Source organism: Volvox carteri (genome assembly GCF_000143455.1).
Source record: "Volvox carteri f. nagariensis unplaced genomic scaffold VOLCAscaffold_16, whole genome shotgun sequence".
Taxonomy (NCBI): Eukaryota; Viridiplantae; Chlorophyta; class Chlorophyceae; order Chlamydomonadales; family Volvocaceae; genus Volvox; species Volvox carteri.
Window position 1 is genome coordinate 1,265,162 of NW_003307559.1, and position 16,386 is coordinate 1,281,547.

Sequence of the window (16,386 nt, forward strand, 5' to 3'; positions counted from 1 at the left end):
CGTACGGCACTGTTCGGCCTAGCGGACGGCCCTGGCGACGCCGTTGACGTACGTAGGAGCGCCGATGACTCGAGCCCGCCGCCGCCGCCGGCGGTGCCGCCAGGCAAGGATTGCAGCCGAGTGCTCGCGGACCCGAGACTGCGATACTCAGGCGACGCCGGCGACGGCGGCGACAGCGATCCGGCGGCAGCGGCGCTGCCGTATCGACCCGACGCCGGGCGTTGCCCTATGCCGCCGCCGCCAGCTGAGTTATACATGTCGATTTGTCCACTGGAAGACGATCCACCGCCGCCGCCACCGCCGCCGAGTCCATGTGCAGCGGCAAAAGCAGGGGACATGCGAAGTCGGCCTGCTGCCGGCCCGCCGCCAGGAGAGCCGCTGCCGCCGCCGGCAGCGGCAGCATTCCTAGCGCTGACGGGTGTACGAGCTGGAGAGGACATCCTGGCGGCGGCGACGGCGCTCCCAGCCGCCGGCGCGGCAGCGGCAGAGCCCGCGATTCCACCGCCGCTGCCACCGCCACCGGCTCCCCCCCAGGTATTCCGCAAGGCCGCCTGTACGGCGTTTCCTTGGGAAGACTGCAACGGTCCCGGCAGCGACGCCGCCAGTGGTGCCGTACGTCCGGCGCTGACTGGCCGTAGTGGCAGCAAACCCGTCTGGCTTGGCCGCCGAGTCAGTATCGGCGACGGCGGCGCCGCACCGCCGCCGCCGCCGCCGCCAGGCGCGCTTACACCGTCCGCAATGCTGGGACGTCGGGGCGATGACAGCGCACCGTTGGCGGCGGCAGCGGCGGCCGCTGCAGTAGGGGATGTTTGCGCGCTGCCGCCGCTACGTGCGGCGCGCAGACCAGATCCCTGGGCCAGTCGTACGCCCGGAGACAACGGCGTCGGCGGCTCGTCCACAGAACCCACGCCGCCGCTGCCGCCGCTGCCGTACCCGTTTATGAGGTGTGCTGGTCCCGACGTAGTGGTGGTTACTTCAGTACGGATGCGGCCGGAATGGGTTCGAGTCACAACCGTTTTGGTGACAATGGTACGGCCTGGTTTGTTACAGTCAGGGTACGACAAGGAAATGTGGCGAAATAAAACGACAGATATGCGCTTCAGGTCGCCAACAAAGTGAAATAATGTTCGGAGTCAACACGACATACATACACCCCAGCTGCTAAACAAACCATACCGTCGGGGTCCCCGGCCTGGTCTGAGGAATATCATGCAAGATCACGCATGCACGCATGCATACATACATACATAAATACATCACAATTAACATCAGATGACTTCCCCCCCATGTCACTCCCCCCCCCGATGAGGTTCACCTTCGGGATCGGTTTGTGTGTGCGTGGTCGTGATGCTTCCCGGTCGGTCTGGTATCTGAGCTGGCGGCGGCGGCGCTCCTTTCAGCGACGCCAGCTTAGGACCCGGAGGACCAGGCAACGCCAACGACCCGGCTCCCGCCAACCGCCCGCTGCCGGGTCTTCGCGGTACGGCACCTGCGGCGGCGGCGGCGCCGCCGCCAGGCCATTCTGACGCCTCTAACTCCATCACTTCGCTTCCGTTGCCGAGTTTCAGCGGCCCCGGCGGCGGCAGTGTCCCGCGGCCAAAGGACGGCGGCCGCGCCAGCGGGCCCCCGACGGTGCCGCCCATGCTCGTACGGCCGAGGATATCGGTTGCGGCGCCGCCGCCGTTGAGGCTGCTACGGCCGAGGATGTCGACGCTACTGGCACCCAGCATGCCGCTACTGCCGGCTGGTAACTCAACGGAGCTCGCCAACATGTCGTACCGAGCGGGGCCCTATTTTTAAAGGCGTGGCGGCGGGAGAAGAGGGGTTGTATATACGTGTGTGTATGTGTGTATGTGTGCTCTGGGGGGACTGGCGTTGGTTTCGGAGATTCCGAGCAACGCCAGGCCCTGCCTTCGCCCTGGCGGCATGGCAACATGGACACAATGGCACAATGTATGGCATCTGAAACCCGAGGAAACGCCGTTTTGGTTCTTCATTTGCCGTTCGTCATTGTGCATTAACCAAACCCTATCCACACATAACCAATGGCTCCGAAACCCCAAAACCCTACTTCTCGTCCGGGTCTAACCTTTCAGTAAAAAAACAGTCCAATCCACGCCATACCAAACGATTCCCGGACAGATAAAACCCCTAAAACCCTGTCAAACCCTTACCAGAGGTCCGCCCCTCCCTCCCACGTTGCCGCCTCGACCGGCAGTAGCACCAGCAGTAGCAGGACTGCCGGCGGTGCCCCTGCCGCCGACGGCGGCGCCGCCGCGCGAGGACACAAAGCCGCCGCCGCCGCCGCCCCCGCGACCAGCGGGGCCCCCCCCGCCGCCGCCGGAAGTCGATCCAAGCTTTGCGCCAAATGGTGAGTCATACGCTGATTCATCGAAGTCATCGGGATTGAACCACTGCGTGTTCGGGCGCAGTGTCACAGGTCGGCCTGCACCAGCCCTGAGGGAGACAGGGGGGGGGGAGGGGATGAACGGGGATTGGAGGTAGGGGTTTCGGGGTGGGGGGCCGGTGTATTTGACCGTCTGTTTGACGGTTTGAAAGTCCGACGGACAAGCAGGGTAAGCAGAAGCGCCCGGGAAAGAAGGGCGAATTTACTTTACTTGTGAACTTGCATGTCAGAAAAGTGGATGACGCTATAGGATAGATTGTTTTGCGAGGAGGCTGGGCAATGGGCATCAGAGGGGCAACGTGGGCTTGCGGCGAGGTTTTTCGCAAAAAGGATCGGTGAATGAAGTGGCATAATGCTAGCTGGCCGTGCATACCTAGCATTGTTTGGTTGTGTGCACTTCGCCTGTCGTTCAGGGGCGTTGCGATGCAACTGCGGAAACTTGACCATTTAAAGCGATTAAACTAAGTTTACAGTACGCAAAAACTGGATCAACTTGATAAGCCTTGCCACGTGCTATAGCGGGGAGGACAGGAACAAGTGAAGCCTGCCGGGATGTAAGGTAGCATGTGCGGACAGAAGAGACCCCATCCAACGCACTTACCTCGACATGATCCTTCAACAAAAGTTATATGACAAGATGTCGCAAGCTTACATGTAGCAACGAGCAAGCAAGGTTGGCATGATGGCTACAATGTCCCTACTTCGGCAAGAGCCATGGTCAACCAATGCATGATGAGCGATGTAATATCGAAGTAACATGTACAAAGGTGTATAAAGATGTACAAAGTCAAAGGAGGCTGCTCCTCAAAACGTCATTTTACGTCAAGACCTCTGTGCGTAAATACGCAGCACAGCGATATTATACATGAACGTACAGCTAACATAGCAATAACACCATCCATGACGTTTGTTCACACAACAGCGACGGACGCCGTACAGACGCATTTCCATGAAAACGTCGAGTCCAGTGCCAGACACTTGGCATGATTGTATCTACAGCGCACACACATATGGAATTATGGAGCGAAAGTTTTAAGTGGGGTGCTGGAAACGGTAGCCGTTGTCCCTGACCGTTAGACGAAATATCCAAACGAATCTTTTACCCAGAGCTGCGTTCACCCTGCGACACATGTTGACCCGGCATCATGTAAGCTACTTGATTTGCCGCCTGATAGCAATCAACCGCGCTGCAAAATGGCTTCGCTGCCTGCACCCGCCATCCATCAGACGGTGCATGTTTCCAGCAGAAGGACAAGCAGACATTCGTCCGCGCTACCACCAGGAAACCCTGGCGCACCCTCGTTGCGCCATATAAAACACGACACAAGACTGCTTGAATGTAGTTTGACTTTCCAGTTTCTGATATCAACCATCTCAACCCTGATCGGACCCCGGCTCTGCGTCAGCCGTAGCTATATCGCCGGCATGCACAATCCAACACTTGACGCTGGTGGAGCAACACCTTATCCTTCAACCCCAAGCACCCTCTCCCAATTTTCGCCTGAACCCGTGTAAAGTATTCGTATCAAACTACTTGAGGTTTCGGAGCCAGCGCCCCGAACACGGGCATCCTGCATACTTCGAGTGTACAGTCGGATACGTAATTACGGTAACACCTGCTCAGTGTTCTCGCCCTACCCAACGCCAGTTCTCCTGTCACGTCAGTTATTGCCAATACACACACGACCCTACCGGAGCACCCCGCTCTCTCCGCTCTCTTTTCCCCCACTCGCAGTAGCCCACTCAGTCCCCCCAAACGCACCATTACCATCACCTCCTCCCTCCCCTTCGCGTCCCTTTCGTTGCCGTACTTATAACACGCAATCCCCCTGCCCGCAAAGCCCTCTCTACCGCCCCCTCCTTTCCCCCACCAGAACCCACCGGGAGCACAGCGGGCCGCAGGACACGGACCGGCCGACCGCGCCGTCCCACGGGTCATCCCCCCAGGTGGCAGCGTGGCTACTTGGCGTTCGCTTACAGGCCCTCGGGCCCGTCTGCCCTGGGGTCTGAGGGGCTGCAGCCGTCGCGGCGGCTCCGGTTCGCATGGCGCCACAGGCCCGCAGCGCCCACAGCGCCCCGGGCTGTCTCTGCTGCCTGGTTCCGGAGCCAGAGCCAGTCCAGCTCTGGGTCCGGGAGACCAACTGGAAGGGGTAATGGGTACGGGAAGGGAACACGTGAGGGAAGTGCAGGGGGTACTTGGTATGTATGCATGCACACGGATCCCCTGGAGAGATCCCGGCCCGGGTGGGAGAAAAGGGTGAAAGAGCCGGAGAGGGTGTGTGCGTGAGCACCTACCGAGCCACGCTCTGGCCCCGCTGTCGCTGCAGCTGGCTCAGTTCGATTGCTGCTTTGCCCACTCCGCCACCCCGCAGTAACCCAGGGGACACTGCCGCTGAAGTTGCCGCGTATGGCAGTGCCGCCGCCGCCCCACATAGAGGCGGGGCCCAGCACGCCTTCGCTACCGCCGCCGTTGGGGCGGCAGCTGCGGTCAGTGCGGCCCACGCACCGCTTCGATGACCCTGCAGCGCTTGTATGGCAAGTGGTTTTGGAGCCGTCGTCCGGTGCGCCGTACTTGCTGAACATGCTGTGCGGGTCATACGCATCACGCGGCACATCGGGGTCCTCAAGCCACAGTCGGTTGGCCCGAATCGACACGGATGGTTGAGCGCTGGGCCTGAGGAACGGACTGTACGGAAGCAGAGTCCGGGCAACAGAAGATCGGAATGTTGCATGACACGTGGAAAATCGTACAGAAAGTAGCTTAGAATGGGGCCAGAGGGGACGAATTTTATTCACAAAGGGGAAAGTGAGTGAGGGAAAAAAAGGTGGCATGTGCGGGTATGTGCGGGAACGCGACGGCTGGGGGCATGGCACGTGGGATGGCCAGGGAAGGAAGGTAATTTTGGAAAAGGCTGGCAGAAGGAAGAGGACCCAGGACTGGGCTACAGGACGCGACGCGGCTCCGTAGAAAAATTGTCCGGCCGTCAACCATGTGAGTTTGGTTTGTGTATATCTGTAAAATAGCTCTGAAACCAACCGCCTATGACGCTGTGCGGTGCGGCATGGTGGTACCCTGCAGCACCGCGCCCTGCAGCTCCGTACGGTCGGTAAGCTCCAATTGAATCATCTCCTTTGACCTCATGCCAAAAATTCCCCATGTAATAAAGTAGACGTCAGACGGGTAGGATAGGGCGCTGGAAGGCTTGATTCTGTGTCAGTTTGGTCTGGTCGTTTTCTCTCAGCTTTGGATCCCTCCTGCCAGATGATAAACTGTGGTGAATATATGTGAGAAGAGAGTTAGCATCGAAATCTCTAGCGATATTGCATCTTATGAATAATGTAGATTTTGAGCGCTTGGCGCTAATGGGTTTCCAATTTCTCCAGCACAAATTTTGGGAAATGTCCATCCGAAGATTATACAGCTGCTGTGTTGATTGAATTCACCTCAATCCTTTTGAGGTGCATGCTTGGCGTTTAGGTGCATAGTTGTGGCGCGATTTCGGGTACGGATACGCTCTCGCAGGTCCCGTCGGTTCCTCAGGAAGCACCGGGTGACTTATGTGTGCTTGGAAGCATCACGCCTTGTGGCGCGTGCACGAACTCCAAGGGCCCTTCATAAACTGACCCTCAACCCGCAGCACATTCTGCGCACCTCCCACCACTTGATAAGATATCCGTGGTATTGTGAGTGTCATGGTGTATGGTGAAAATCCTCGGCACATGAGCGAGTAAGCTTAGTTGGGACGGTGCGGCAGCTGCATACACTACTTTGCGGTATGTAAGAACGATTCAACCAGCAGAAGTCAACCCGCAGAAAGTTTCGTCAGTAATAATGGTGCAGTACTAATGACAATACACACGGTTGCGCACCGAGGAAAGATTTGAGGGAGCGGAAGAATGATTAAGTTTAATATTTTGGCGCAGCCTGTGGGCCCTTCGCGCGATGTAGCTCAAGGGGGTCGTAGACCGCTGGGGCCTGCTTGCCTCTAATTCTCCGTCCGCGTAGGCCGGCAATCCATGCTACTTCAGAATAATACTTGGATGACCCTAGATAAACATATTGATTTAGGATGTACCAGTGCGACCGTCCAGAAAGATTACTGAGAAAGATTACTGCTGCTCCGAAGCCGGATTAGTAATGGCCATAGCACGTATGCACTAACAATGGAACTGCGGAATTCTCAATCGATTTTCCTTCTCATCATTGCTCATCCTGTATGGTGAATCTCCGATGCTTAAGGGCTTGGGAATCCTCGCGCAAGGAAATAAAAGACGACTACGCATCGTTAGTATACGTGCTTTTATATTTAGCTCATGCTATTAGATAATTCTCTATTGACCGAGTCTGTGTCTGGCTCGTTCACCTTGTTAGCGGAACTTGCGGCTGACTACCCTTGCCTATTATAAAAGTAAAACATACTTGAAAGGCTCCTTTCAGGCTCAAGTTTGTTAACATGTTGTCCGGTCTTCGTGAATTGCCTTTGCATCAAAGGCCTGTGTCTGAAAGCTCTCAGATGTCCATGGCTCGCCCAGCGGCAGCGAGTCAACAAGGCTCTTGGCCTTCTAGTATTCATCGTCCAGAGCGGCGTGTACGATTTGCTGCCGCTGCCGTCGGCGCCGCCGTGACCAAGTCGCCATCCCTGCCGCATACCCTCAAGGTACGCACCGACGCCGCGACCACCAGGCTTGCTGTCCTTAAGATGCGCGCGTCTACTCGGCCCCTGCTCAAATGTTGCTCTTGATACCTTTCTGCATACTTCTCTACGGTTTAGGACATGCGCAGTGCCTGCTTCAAGAAGGGTCTGGGGGTTTCTAGCTATCAAGAACTAAGCAGCCTTCTTTCCCCTGAAAAGCTTTATTGCAGCCCCACGGCCATGCCACGGCCCGTTCATCAGTTCCAAAAGTAGTCCTTCACCTCCCCTCCTAAACTCTTCACTATTGCATGACGATGTATGTCATTTTGCACTGCTGAAAATCTATGTGCCCGATTCTCTCTTCAACCTTTTCAGCAAAAGAACTAAACAACTGTCGCCTGGAAAGCAGACATGCATCCCCCTCTGCCCCAGCAGAGAGCAGCGAGAGCTTGCAAATACACCCGCACCCTTCCCCACCCTCTCCTCTTACACCAGATGGTGCAGTTAGGTTCCTCCGAGCTGCGAGTCTCCGAGGTTTGCCTGGGCACGATGGTGGGTCCAAAAACACTGTCCGGTGGTGTTTTCCTAGTTTCCACTTGAGCCGGTTAATCCGCCTGAGACCCGCTGTGGGACCTTGGGCCGGATGAAACACGAGAGCCAGGAGCCTCCGTGCCGGTAGCCGGGGTTGTTAGCAGGGCCGTGTCGCTGGGTGCTGGCCTGCATGCTGTCATGAACTGATGTCCGCCGTGCCGACTGTCGTGTATTTCATGTCGTACAGACCTGGGGAGAACAAAACACCGAGGCGGAGGCTCACGCGCAGCTGAACCTAGCAGCTGAGTGCGGCATCAATTTCCTGGTGAGTGTGTGGCGGTTGATAGTATTAGTATCATAGTATATATATGTATAAAATATGTATAAAACCCTATATATGTATATGTATATATCTGTATATATATTATATTGTTGCCGTACGGCAACTGTACGGCAGAGCGATGTGATGGGCTGCTCCGCTGGTCACACCAGAGGTTGTAGGACCGGTAGGCACGAAACACACACACACACGGCGTACCCGTGGGTTTTCCACGGTTTCTCCCCGCCCCCCATGATATTGATATTGGGGGAAAGTTTCACCGTAGGTTACTCTTCCCTCCCTACAGCCGGCACCGCCGCCGCCACACATTCGACAAGTCCAGGGAAAGGCGTTTCCGGGGGCCTGAGACCCCGTGACAAGGGTCCAGAGCTAAGGGAGATTATCGCCAGGGGGGGGAGTAGAGCTGCACAATTATATATATTCAGGGAGGGCAATCCAGCCAGGGCAATGGAATGCAAACTGCCTCCCTGGTTGCTGCTTCCACTGCTGCTGCTGCTGCTTTCATGACCTTCGCCTGATTCCTGTCTTTTGCACACCATACCATGTCGCAATGTAGAGCTTATTAGGAGGTAATGAAAGAGGGTCCCGGTTGAGTGTGTATTGATCTGTCGGGGCTCCCCCGGGGTGTATGCGCGGTAAAAAAACCTGTGTTGGAATTAAAGAAACCGTGGGGTAAGAAACCCGCGAATGTACGGCATCCTTGTGACCCCGGTGTCACACGCCATCGCACGTGTTTGCACTCCTGCTTTGTTTTTGTTTTTTGAATTGCCGCCCGGACGTCGTCTTGGGTGGAGAGCAGGTGAAGAGCAATACTTTTTAAGTGAGGTCATGAATGGAGCATTCGCGTGGTTTCTTGCTGTTGTTCTTGTTTCGTTTCGTTCGCCTCACAGGACACGGCCGAGATCTATCCTGTTCCGCCGCGCGCCGAAACCGCCAACCGTACATCAACCTTCATTGGGAATTGGCTTCGACACCAGCGGCGCGAGGACTTTGTGGTAGCGACCAAGGTGGCAGGTGGGACGACAAAATGGGACGAGAATTCTGCAGGTTTCAAATTCCGGATTCCGTACTGGTTGAAGGACGTATGGTACGGCATAGTCGGCGGATGGCGCTGTACGATACTATTCCGGGGAAATTACATCTATCGCCATTACCGTCAGCGTTTTCTGCGGCCATAATGATTAATCTGTTGGTAATGATGATTACAGTCGGACCGGTCGTTATCTGTTGTTCAGGTCGATCGACGGGAATGGAGTGGATAGTTGCCAACCGCACCGACCCGCCCGGCCGGTCCGCGCCTCCTCGACTGGACGGTCCGTCCATCGTGGCTGCCGTGGAGGGGGAGCTCAGACGGCTGCGCACCGATTACATCGACTTGCTGCAGCTGCATTGGCCGGATAGGCGAGCATCGAAAGGATGGGGTGCCGGCATAAGGGAAAGTAGAACTCACAGAAAACTGGCCGGTGACTTGCTGGGGTCTTCTTAGGTGGGAAAAAACAAAAAAGGTTGATCGATTTTTTTCGCAAGAAACTGGAAAATGAAACTACCGGCTGGGAGAATGCATGGCGGTGGCGCTGGCTGGGCTGCGGCTGGTGAAAGTGGCAAAAAAGTGGAAGATTAGGGCAAAGAGCTCTATCGCAAAGCAAGCGAAGCTTAAACACTTTTGCCGCTTCTTTCATCAAACTAATTCGGGCCTAGTCTATGGCGTTTTCGTTCCGCGAATAATAATTCGGAGGCTTTTCCTTGAGGCGAAAAGTCCGCTGAGGTAAGTATTTTGCCAGGCAAGTGAATCTCTAAAGCTTGAATTGAGGATATTTACGAGGATGTTTAAGTCAGCGTATACCGCATTCAGTCTGCTTTGGTCGCATCTGTCGGCTGCAGTGGCAGAGTCGGGTACAAATGAACTAGCTGGCTTCGGTCTACATACCTGTATGACGAGTGTTTCCTGTTGTTTGTAGACGCAAGGACTGCAGCAACAACAACAGATTACAAAAGCAACAGTAGCCGCAAAACCGGCAAAGGTAGTAGCAACAACAGTAGCAGCAGCAGTACGAGCAGCAACTTCAGCGGAATCAGTAGCAGCAGTGGCAACGGGAACAGCATTAGCAGCAGCAGGTCTAGTCGAGTTGCATCCTGCCTTTGTCGTCAGTGGCGGTGTGACTCTAGAGGACCTGCAAAATGGAGTTTCAGGGGCCTTTTAAAGTTCGCGGCTCGCGATTTGGCGCGCACCGTTACCAGGTCCTAGAACAGTCTCAAAGCGGAATCGAGCGCAGCTGATTGCACTAAATTTGCCAACAATCCTTACGCTCCATTTTCTTTTTCGTTATGTTTGAGGGTCGGCTTTCTCAGCACCTTTTCACCTAGAAGCTTATAAGTTTTACGTTGGCGCGCTTCACTGGTTCTTAGTAAAGAACAGTGCTGTACAATTGTTAATCTGCACCCTAAAAGATTTAAAGTTTCCCCCAAAGACGACGTCAACCACCAGCGAGTTATCAGACCCGCATGCCCACGCCCATGCGCATCTCCCCGCCGTCCTGCTGACCGCATTCCTCACTATGCCCTTTTTCCCCTCACCCATGTGCGGTCGTGCCTGGTGATGGTGTACGACAACCATCAACCGCTGCCGTACATCCGCAAAACCATACAACAGGTACGTGCCCAGTTTTGGTCGTTATCAATACCGGGCGGAGGCGGCTCAGCAGCACCTGGAGGCGGCGGAGAGGGTTAACGCCCCCGTGAGCAGTTTTGAGGAGCTGGTGGCGGCGATTGGCCGGTTACTACGGCAGGGCAAGGTAATGGCTGAGAGAGAGAGATGCGGCGTAACATAGCCAGCAACATTTCAGGCACGGCGCAATGACATCTTGTCGGAAGGTTCGGCGGGGGCGAACACAAGTGTTGTAAAAGCCAACCGGGGCGAAACCCTGACGGCGGATGTTTTTCTTGGAGGGTCTTTCTTTTTTCTGTTTCGTTACCTCCGAATTGACGGAGGGAGGTGCCAGAGCCGCGTTTTGCGCCGCGCGCGCGCGCCCGTGTGTGTGTGTGTGTGTGTGTGTGTGTGTGTCGCCCTGTGTTTTGCCCTTGGTGCGGTTGTGGTAGAGAGGGGGGGAGGAGGAGGGAACCTTTGGGAGTACCGTGATGCCGGTCATGAAGCCCCATCGCGGTAGGCGCCCGTGTTTTGCACGTTGAGGGCGGAACATATACCCCCCGGCCGCGATGGTGGGTGGTGGGTCCGCGGGGGCCCGAACCACTCTCCGACTCGCGGTACCTGACAATACCCGGACGGCGCCTCGATGTTGTGTATCTTGGAGGGGGCCATTACAAACACACGAATGCCGAGCTTCATCCTCCTTTTTGCCATCCTCCTCCCCCTCCGCGATGTATAATTTTTTTTGTTACACAGCGGTCATACCACATCATAGCTGCAGGCTGCGCTGACGTGTATGAAATGCGCAGCCGTTAACCTACTTCAAGCCCCCAACAGCCCAACCATGAAACACACGGATTCGTATCTTATGTTTGTTGACCGGCATTGACTATTGGTGGCGCTGATCGCCCTCCCCCCCCGGCCCCCCCACGTTTTGTTGCCGAGTTCTTCGCAGATCCGGGCCTGGGGTCTGTCGAACGAGACGTCCTGGGGCGTTGTACGGCACTGCGCCGCCGCTGACGCCGCCAGTCTGCCCCGCCCCGCCACCATCCAGAACAGCTACAGCCTCTTGCACCGCACCTTTGAGGTGTGATGAGGGGTTGCAGGGGTTACGGGTTTACAGTGTATCAGGTTGTTGATGTAAGAAGTGACGTCGTTGGCAAATTCGCCTTTTGGGGGGATGTGTAGCAATCAAGCAAGCAATAGCCAATGTGCTGTTTTACCCGGCAAATGTACAGTCGTACTGTGTTTTGTACCGTACGGGGTTACGGCACGATACGGCTGAATAACAGGGAGTACGGAAGGAAAGATATGAATGACGTCGCAACCGAGCTGAGCGACGGTTTGTGATGTTGTCTCTTGACTGGACGAGATTGGACGAGCATTTGGGACGTGCCGCTTCTTACGTTCAGGCCGCGTGTGTGGCCACTGTCCGCGAGTTCTATCCTCCGAAACCATCTAAAGACGAAAAGAATTGTTGCCATGCTTCACACATGTTGTGGGCTTCTCGGCTTCCTTTTTTCGTCAGTTGATCCTCTTTGCATCCAGTTGCTCCCTCGGCCTTCGCCGCCCTTTTTCCTCTCCCTACCTCCAAATCGCTTTTTTGCGGGCATCGACCGGTCAACATTTTGTCGTTTTCTTGCTTTGCGTGTTGTTCCCCATCACCCCCTGAAGCTCCTCATCCTCACACTTTTACCACCTCTGTCCATATGACCTCCTCTCTGGCCCCTCCATGGACCGCCTGTTGCTGACATCGGCTACATTCGCCAGTGGCTCGTCCTGGACCCCGCCCTGGTCTGTTTTCCTCTGTTCAGTCGTTCCCGGCCTCCCCCGGGCCCCCCCGGTCAGTTCTACGTTTGATACTCTCTTGCCCTGGCAGCAGCTTCAATCGTGTGTGGTTCGTCTCCCCCCCCCCCCGGCCCCCCCGGCCCTCCCTGGATTCCTGGGACTCACAGGGCGACCTTGCGGAGGTTTGCGGCCCCCACAACCTGAACCTGGGGCTCCTCCCCTGGAGCGCCCTGGCAGGCGGTGCTCTGACGGGCAAGTACCTTCCGTACGGCACTCGTCCAGCCGGTTGCCGACTGACGCTGTTCCCCGAGCGTTACGCCCGCTTCAACACGCCGCGGGTGGGTTTTGACTTGGGTTGTGTTCCTGAGGTCCTCTGGGGGTGGCGGGAAGATGTGTTCATTTGGGGGCGAGGAGGGAAACGGGTAGAAGGCAGGTACGGGTAGTTGTATGTATGTGTAGTGTGTATGTGTAGTGTGTATGTGTAGTGTATGATTGGGCGTTGAGATTGGGCCGTGTGAAGTGAGAGGAATGAGGGCGAGTTGCGATGTATGTATGTATGTATGTATGTATGTGTGTGTGTGTGTGAAGTATGCAAGGATGTGTTCGATGGCTGCGTGTGCGCGTTGTTGTGGGTTTAAGTGCCCCTCGCGACGCTTCCCGCCGCCCTGGTCTCCCAGCTCCAGGATTCGTGCCTTTGCGCCAGAGGGCTAATCCCGCGATTGATTACGATTGATCTGCGCAGCAGCTTTCACATGTGCCACCCGAGTTGCTTTCAATTGTTATTGAGTAATTAGTTGTGAAGTAGTTACTTTATCCTTTTTCTTTTTTCCGGGGGTGTGTATTACGAGAGGGAAGAGATGGTAATGCCTGACAAGGCGGAAAGGAAAAGAGAGGCTGACATGAGGCCAACATATTCAAGTACAGGGGGGCCTTACGTCCGGGCTGCATGGGGTGTGTGTGTGTGTGTGTGTGTGTTACCTCCACCCGTCACCATTTCCCGTCCACCCCGCTTCAATGCCTACTCCCTCCGCCTCTTCCAATAAACGTTCCATCCGCCGCGTCGTTCTCTCTCCCCCCCTCAATGATGTCGCCGCCACCTGGGTTTCTCTTCCCTCCAGGTCCAGGAGCCTTATCCGCCTTTCGCCCCTAAAACCCTAACCCGCTTTCCCTCTGGTGGTTCAACCGAGTCTTGCTGTCCTGCTGGGTTTCCGTCGCCCCCCTCCCCCTTCCCCCCAACCTCGGCACCGGTGTTTCATGGTGGGCCAAGTTTCATGGGCATGGACAAGTTAATTGTTCGTTCTGTCCTTCACCTCTTCCCTTCCCCACCGGGGCCCCGCGGCTCCCCCCGACCCCCCGCGGCCCCCCCCCGGCCCCGCGGCTCCCGCCGTCCAGGTCGCAGCAGCCGTGACCGAGTACGTGAGGATAGCCAGGGAGGCGGGCCTTACGCCTGCTCAGCTAGGGTATGCCTGGTGCAGGTAAACGAGCGTGCGTTTGTGAGGGGGAGGGCCGGGGGTCCCCGGACGTATGTGTGTGTGTTTTGTGCGTGTGCGTGTGGGGTTATTTTGTGTGTGCATGTGTGTGTGTGTGTGTGTCTATGTGTGTGTGTGTGTGTCTATGTGTGTGTGTGTGTGTGGATGTGGATGTGTGTGTGCATGCGTGAGGCTGGTCGGATATGTGATCCTGGGGCATCGCCACCTAGCGTGCAGAGGCTCCGGAGCCGCTGCAGGTGCCTTCAGTACGGCGTTGGAGTCCACTTTGGTTGCCCCGTACTGTTGCAAAGCTGTGTCGTGCCCTCGTGCTATGTATCGTATCAAGACATGCTACTTGTCGAGGGTTAGATATCGGAAGCGTCCAGATCTGTGCAGGTGTTGGTTCGTCGAGGTTACTTGGCCTGCTGCCTTGACCAGCCTGTTTCGGGGTCTGAAACTGATGCTGTACGCGCAAGCAACTGCTGCTGCTGCAGCTTCAGTTCCTTGCCTCGTGCTACTGCAGCAAATTCCCCTTCCGATTTTCCTGTTTGTGTAGTGTAATGTAGTGTAGTGTAGTGTAGTGTAGTGTGATGTAATGTAGTGTGATGTAGTGTTGTGTGATGTACTGTAATGTTGTGTAGCGTACTGTAGTGTTGTGTAGCGTTGCCAGCGTTCGCTGAGACGTGCTTACATGATCCGTCTCTGCATTTCTGTCGCTGAACCATTTGGAATCCCCCTCATCATAACACACACACACACACACACACACACGCGCGCGCGCGCGCGTATACACACATAGTTGCACGCACGCATACTTGCACACACACATACTTGCACACACACATACTTGCACACACGCATACTTGCACACACGCATACTTGCACACACACATACTTGCACACACGCATACTTGCACACACACATACTTGCACACACACATACTTGCACACACGCATACTTGCACACACACATACTTGCACACACACATACTTGCACACACACATACTTGCACACATGCATACTTGCACACACGCATACTTGCACACACACATACTTGCACACACACATACTTGCACACACGCATACTTGCACACACACATACTTGCACACACACATACTTGCACACACGCACGCTTACTCACGCGTGCACCTAACCCCCGATGTTCCCCCAAACCCTCAATGTAAATCCGCCCACCCTCCCTCCCTCCGCGCGCAGGAGCCGTCCCTTCATTCCCTCCGTCATCGTGGGGGCCACCAGCACCGAGCAGCTGGCCGAGAACCTGGGCGCGTTTGGAACCGGGGCCGCGCAGGGGCTCAGCGAAGAAGTGGTGGCGGCGATAGAGGAGGTGAGAGGGGGAGGTGCATAGGAGGCGCGTAGGAGCAGCATGCGGGGAAGGGAGAAAAGTTGAGGTTGGGGGGGGGGGGCGGAGGGGGTGAAAGAAAAGTACAGGGGTACTGGGAGGGTGAGCAATATGCAGAGGTAAAGTTAAAGCAGCTGTATTTAAAGGCGCAATCCTCGGATAGAAAGTTAGTTCAGCGGTCATGACAAAAATCGTCGTGAAAGCGCGACCGCCCCGACCAAAGGGGACGAACACTAAAGTGTTCCCCTTTGGTTCTGTATTGCGTGCGGACGGAACGCGCTGGATGGTTGAACGTTCTCGGCACCTGCGCACATCCCCTGGGCAACGTTTTCACGTCCTCCGCGATGCGATCCCCTGGTTTGCGGGAAACATGATTAAATCATAAATCATGGAAAATATTACATTCTTCTTAAAACTGCGTTTACAATCTAGCCACCCTTCGGTGCAGGTGCAGTTGTACCAAGGCGGTTCCCATCTTGTCCCCTTCCCTCCTTCCTTCGTCCTGTGGCGTTCAACACGGCCAATGCCGTACGTCCATCCCCCCCAGGTACACGCACGACATCGCAACCCTGCGCTGTACGACTAGCCTACATGGCAGCCGCTCTCCAGCAGAATATGCCATAGTTCTAACCAACCGAAAAAGACGGACACTGGATCTCACGAAGCGAGAAGTTCAGAGGCCAAGGAGCACACGAACTTCAGCCAACATCCTACGTTTCAAATAGCGCGCCCCCCAAAAGACTTTTGCATTTTCCAAAGCTACCAGCGTGGACTAACACTGATCAATGTGTGGATGGGCCAGTGAAGAGAAAACTAAACTTGAACGGAGAGTTGTAAAAGATCAAAAGGGTGAAAACTGTGAGTTCGTGTAGCAGTCGCTCACCTGACGGGTCGACTGGCTTTGCGGAAGCGTAGAGTTGACTGCAGTCCTCGCCGAGGCAGGAGGAAGTCCAACCCAGCGACAAGCACTAGCCTGCATAGACGCGTACGAAATAATCTGAGACGGCGGCAGCGGAGTCTTGAACTCCGAACACCAAGTAGTCGTGATACTTCAGTGTCTGGCCATAGCACCCCGCCTGGGTAGCTTACATCTCGGCCTACCTACCACGGTCCTGCCGTACTAGGATAATGTCGGTGGGGCCCGGGGCCCCAGTCCCTTAGGTTTGTTACGAACAACCGCCATGTTCGAGGCATGTGGCGATACTCGTAAC

At 55.8% G+C, this 16,386-nt stretch overlaps 2 protein-coding genes across 2 annotated transcripts in view; one reads left to right on the forward strand and one right to left on the reverse strand.

Moving 5' to 3' along the window:
* The window catches only part of VOLCADRAFT_104512 (uncharacterized protein), a gene marked incomplete at its 5' end in the record, with an annotated part of 12,654 nt that extends 7,089 nt beyond the window's left edge, over positions 1-5,565 (reverse strand). Inside the window, 8 exons of the mRNA XM_002949926.1 lie at positions 53-1,036; positions 1,490-1,692; positions 2,175-2,253; positions 2,453-2,457; positions 4,289-4,548; positions 4,703-4,865; positions 4,914-5,081; positions 5,510-5,565. Coding sequence (XP_002949972.1) covers positions 53-1,036; positions 1,490-1,692; positions 2,175-2,253; positions 2,453-2,457; positions 4,289-4,548; positions 4,703-4,865; positions 4,914-5,081; positions 5,510-5,565 — 1,918 coding nt within the window. The remainder of the gene's footprint in view (positions 1-52; positions 1,037-1,489; positions 1,693-2,174; positions 2,254-2,452; positions 2,458-4,288; positions 4,549-4,702; positions 4,866-4,913; positions 5,082-5,509) is intronic.
* A 1,887-nt stretch (positions 5,566-7,452) lies between these two features.
* VOLCADRAFT_59959 (uncharacterized protein) lies at positions 7,453-15,181 on the forward strand (the record flags this gene model as incomplete). The annotated part of the gene is made up of 8 exons (XM_002949825.1): positions 7,453-7,593; positions 7,820-7,897; positions 8,803-8,926; positions 9,175-9,388; positions 11,502-11,643; positions 12,512-12,682; positions 13,737-13,819; positions 15,031-15,181. 8 exons carry the CDS (start codon positions 7,453-7,455, stop codon positions 15,179-15,181), a joined length of 1,104 nt encoding a protein of 367 aa, XP_002949871.1.
* Positions 15,182-16,386: the final 1,205 nt, after the last annotated feature.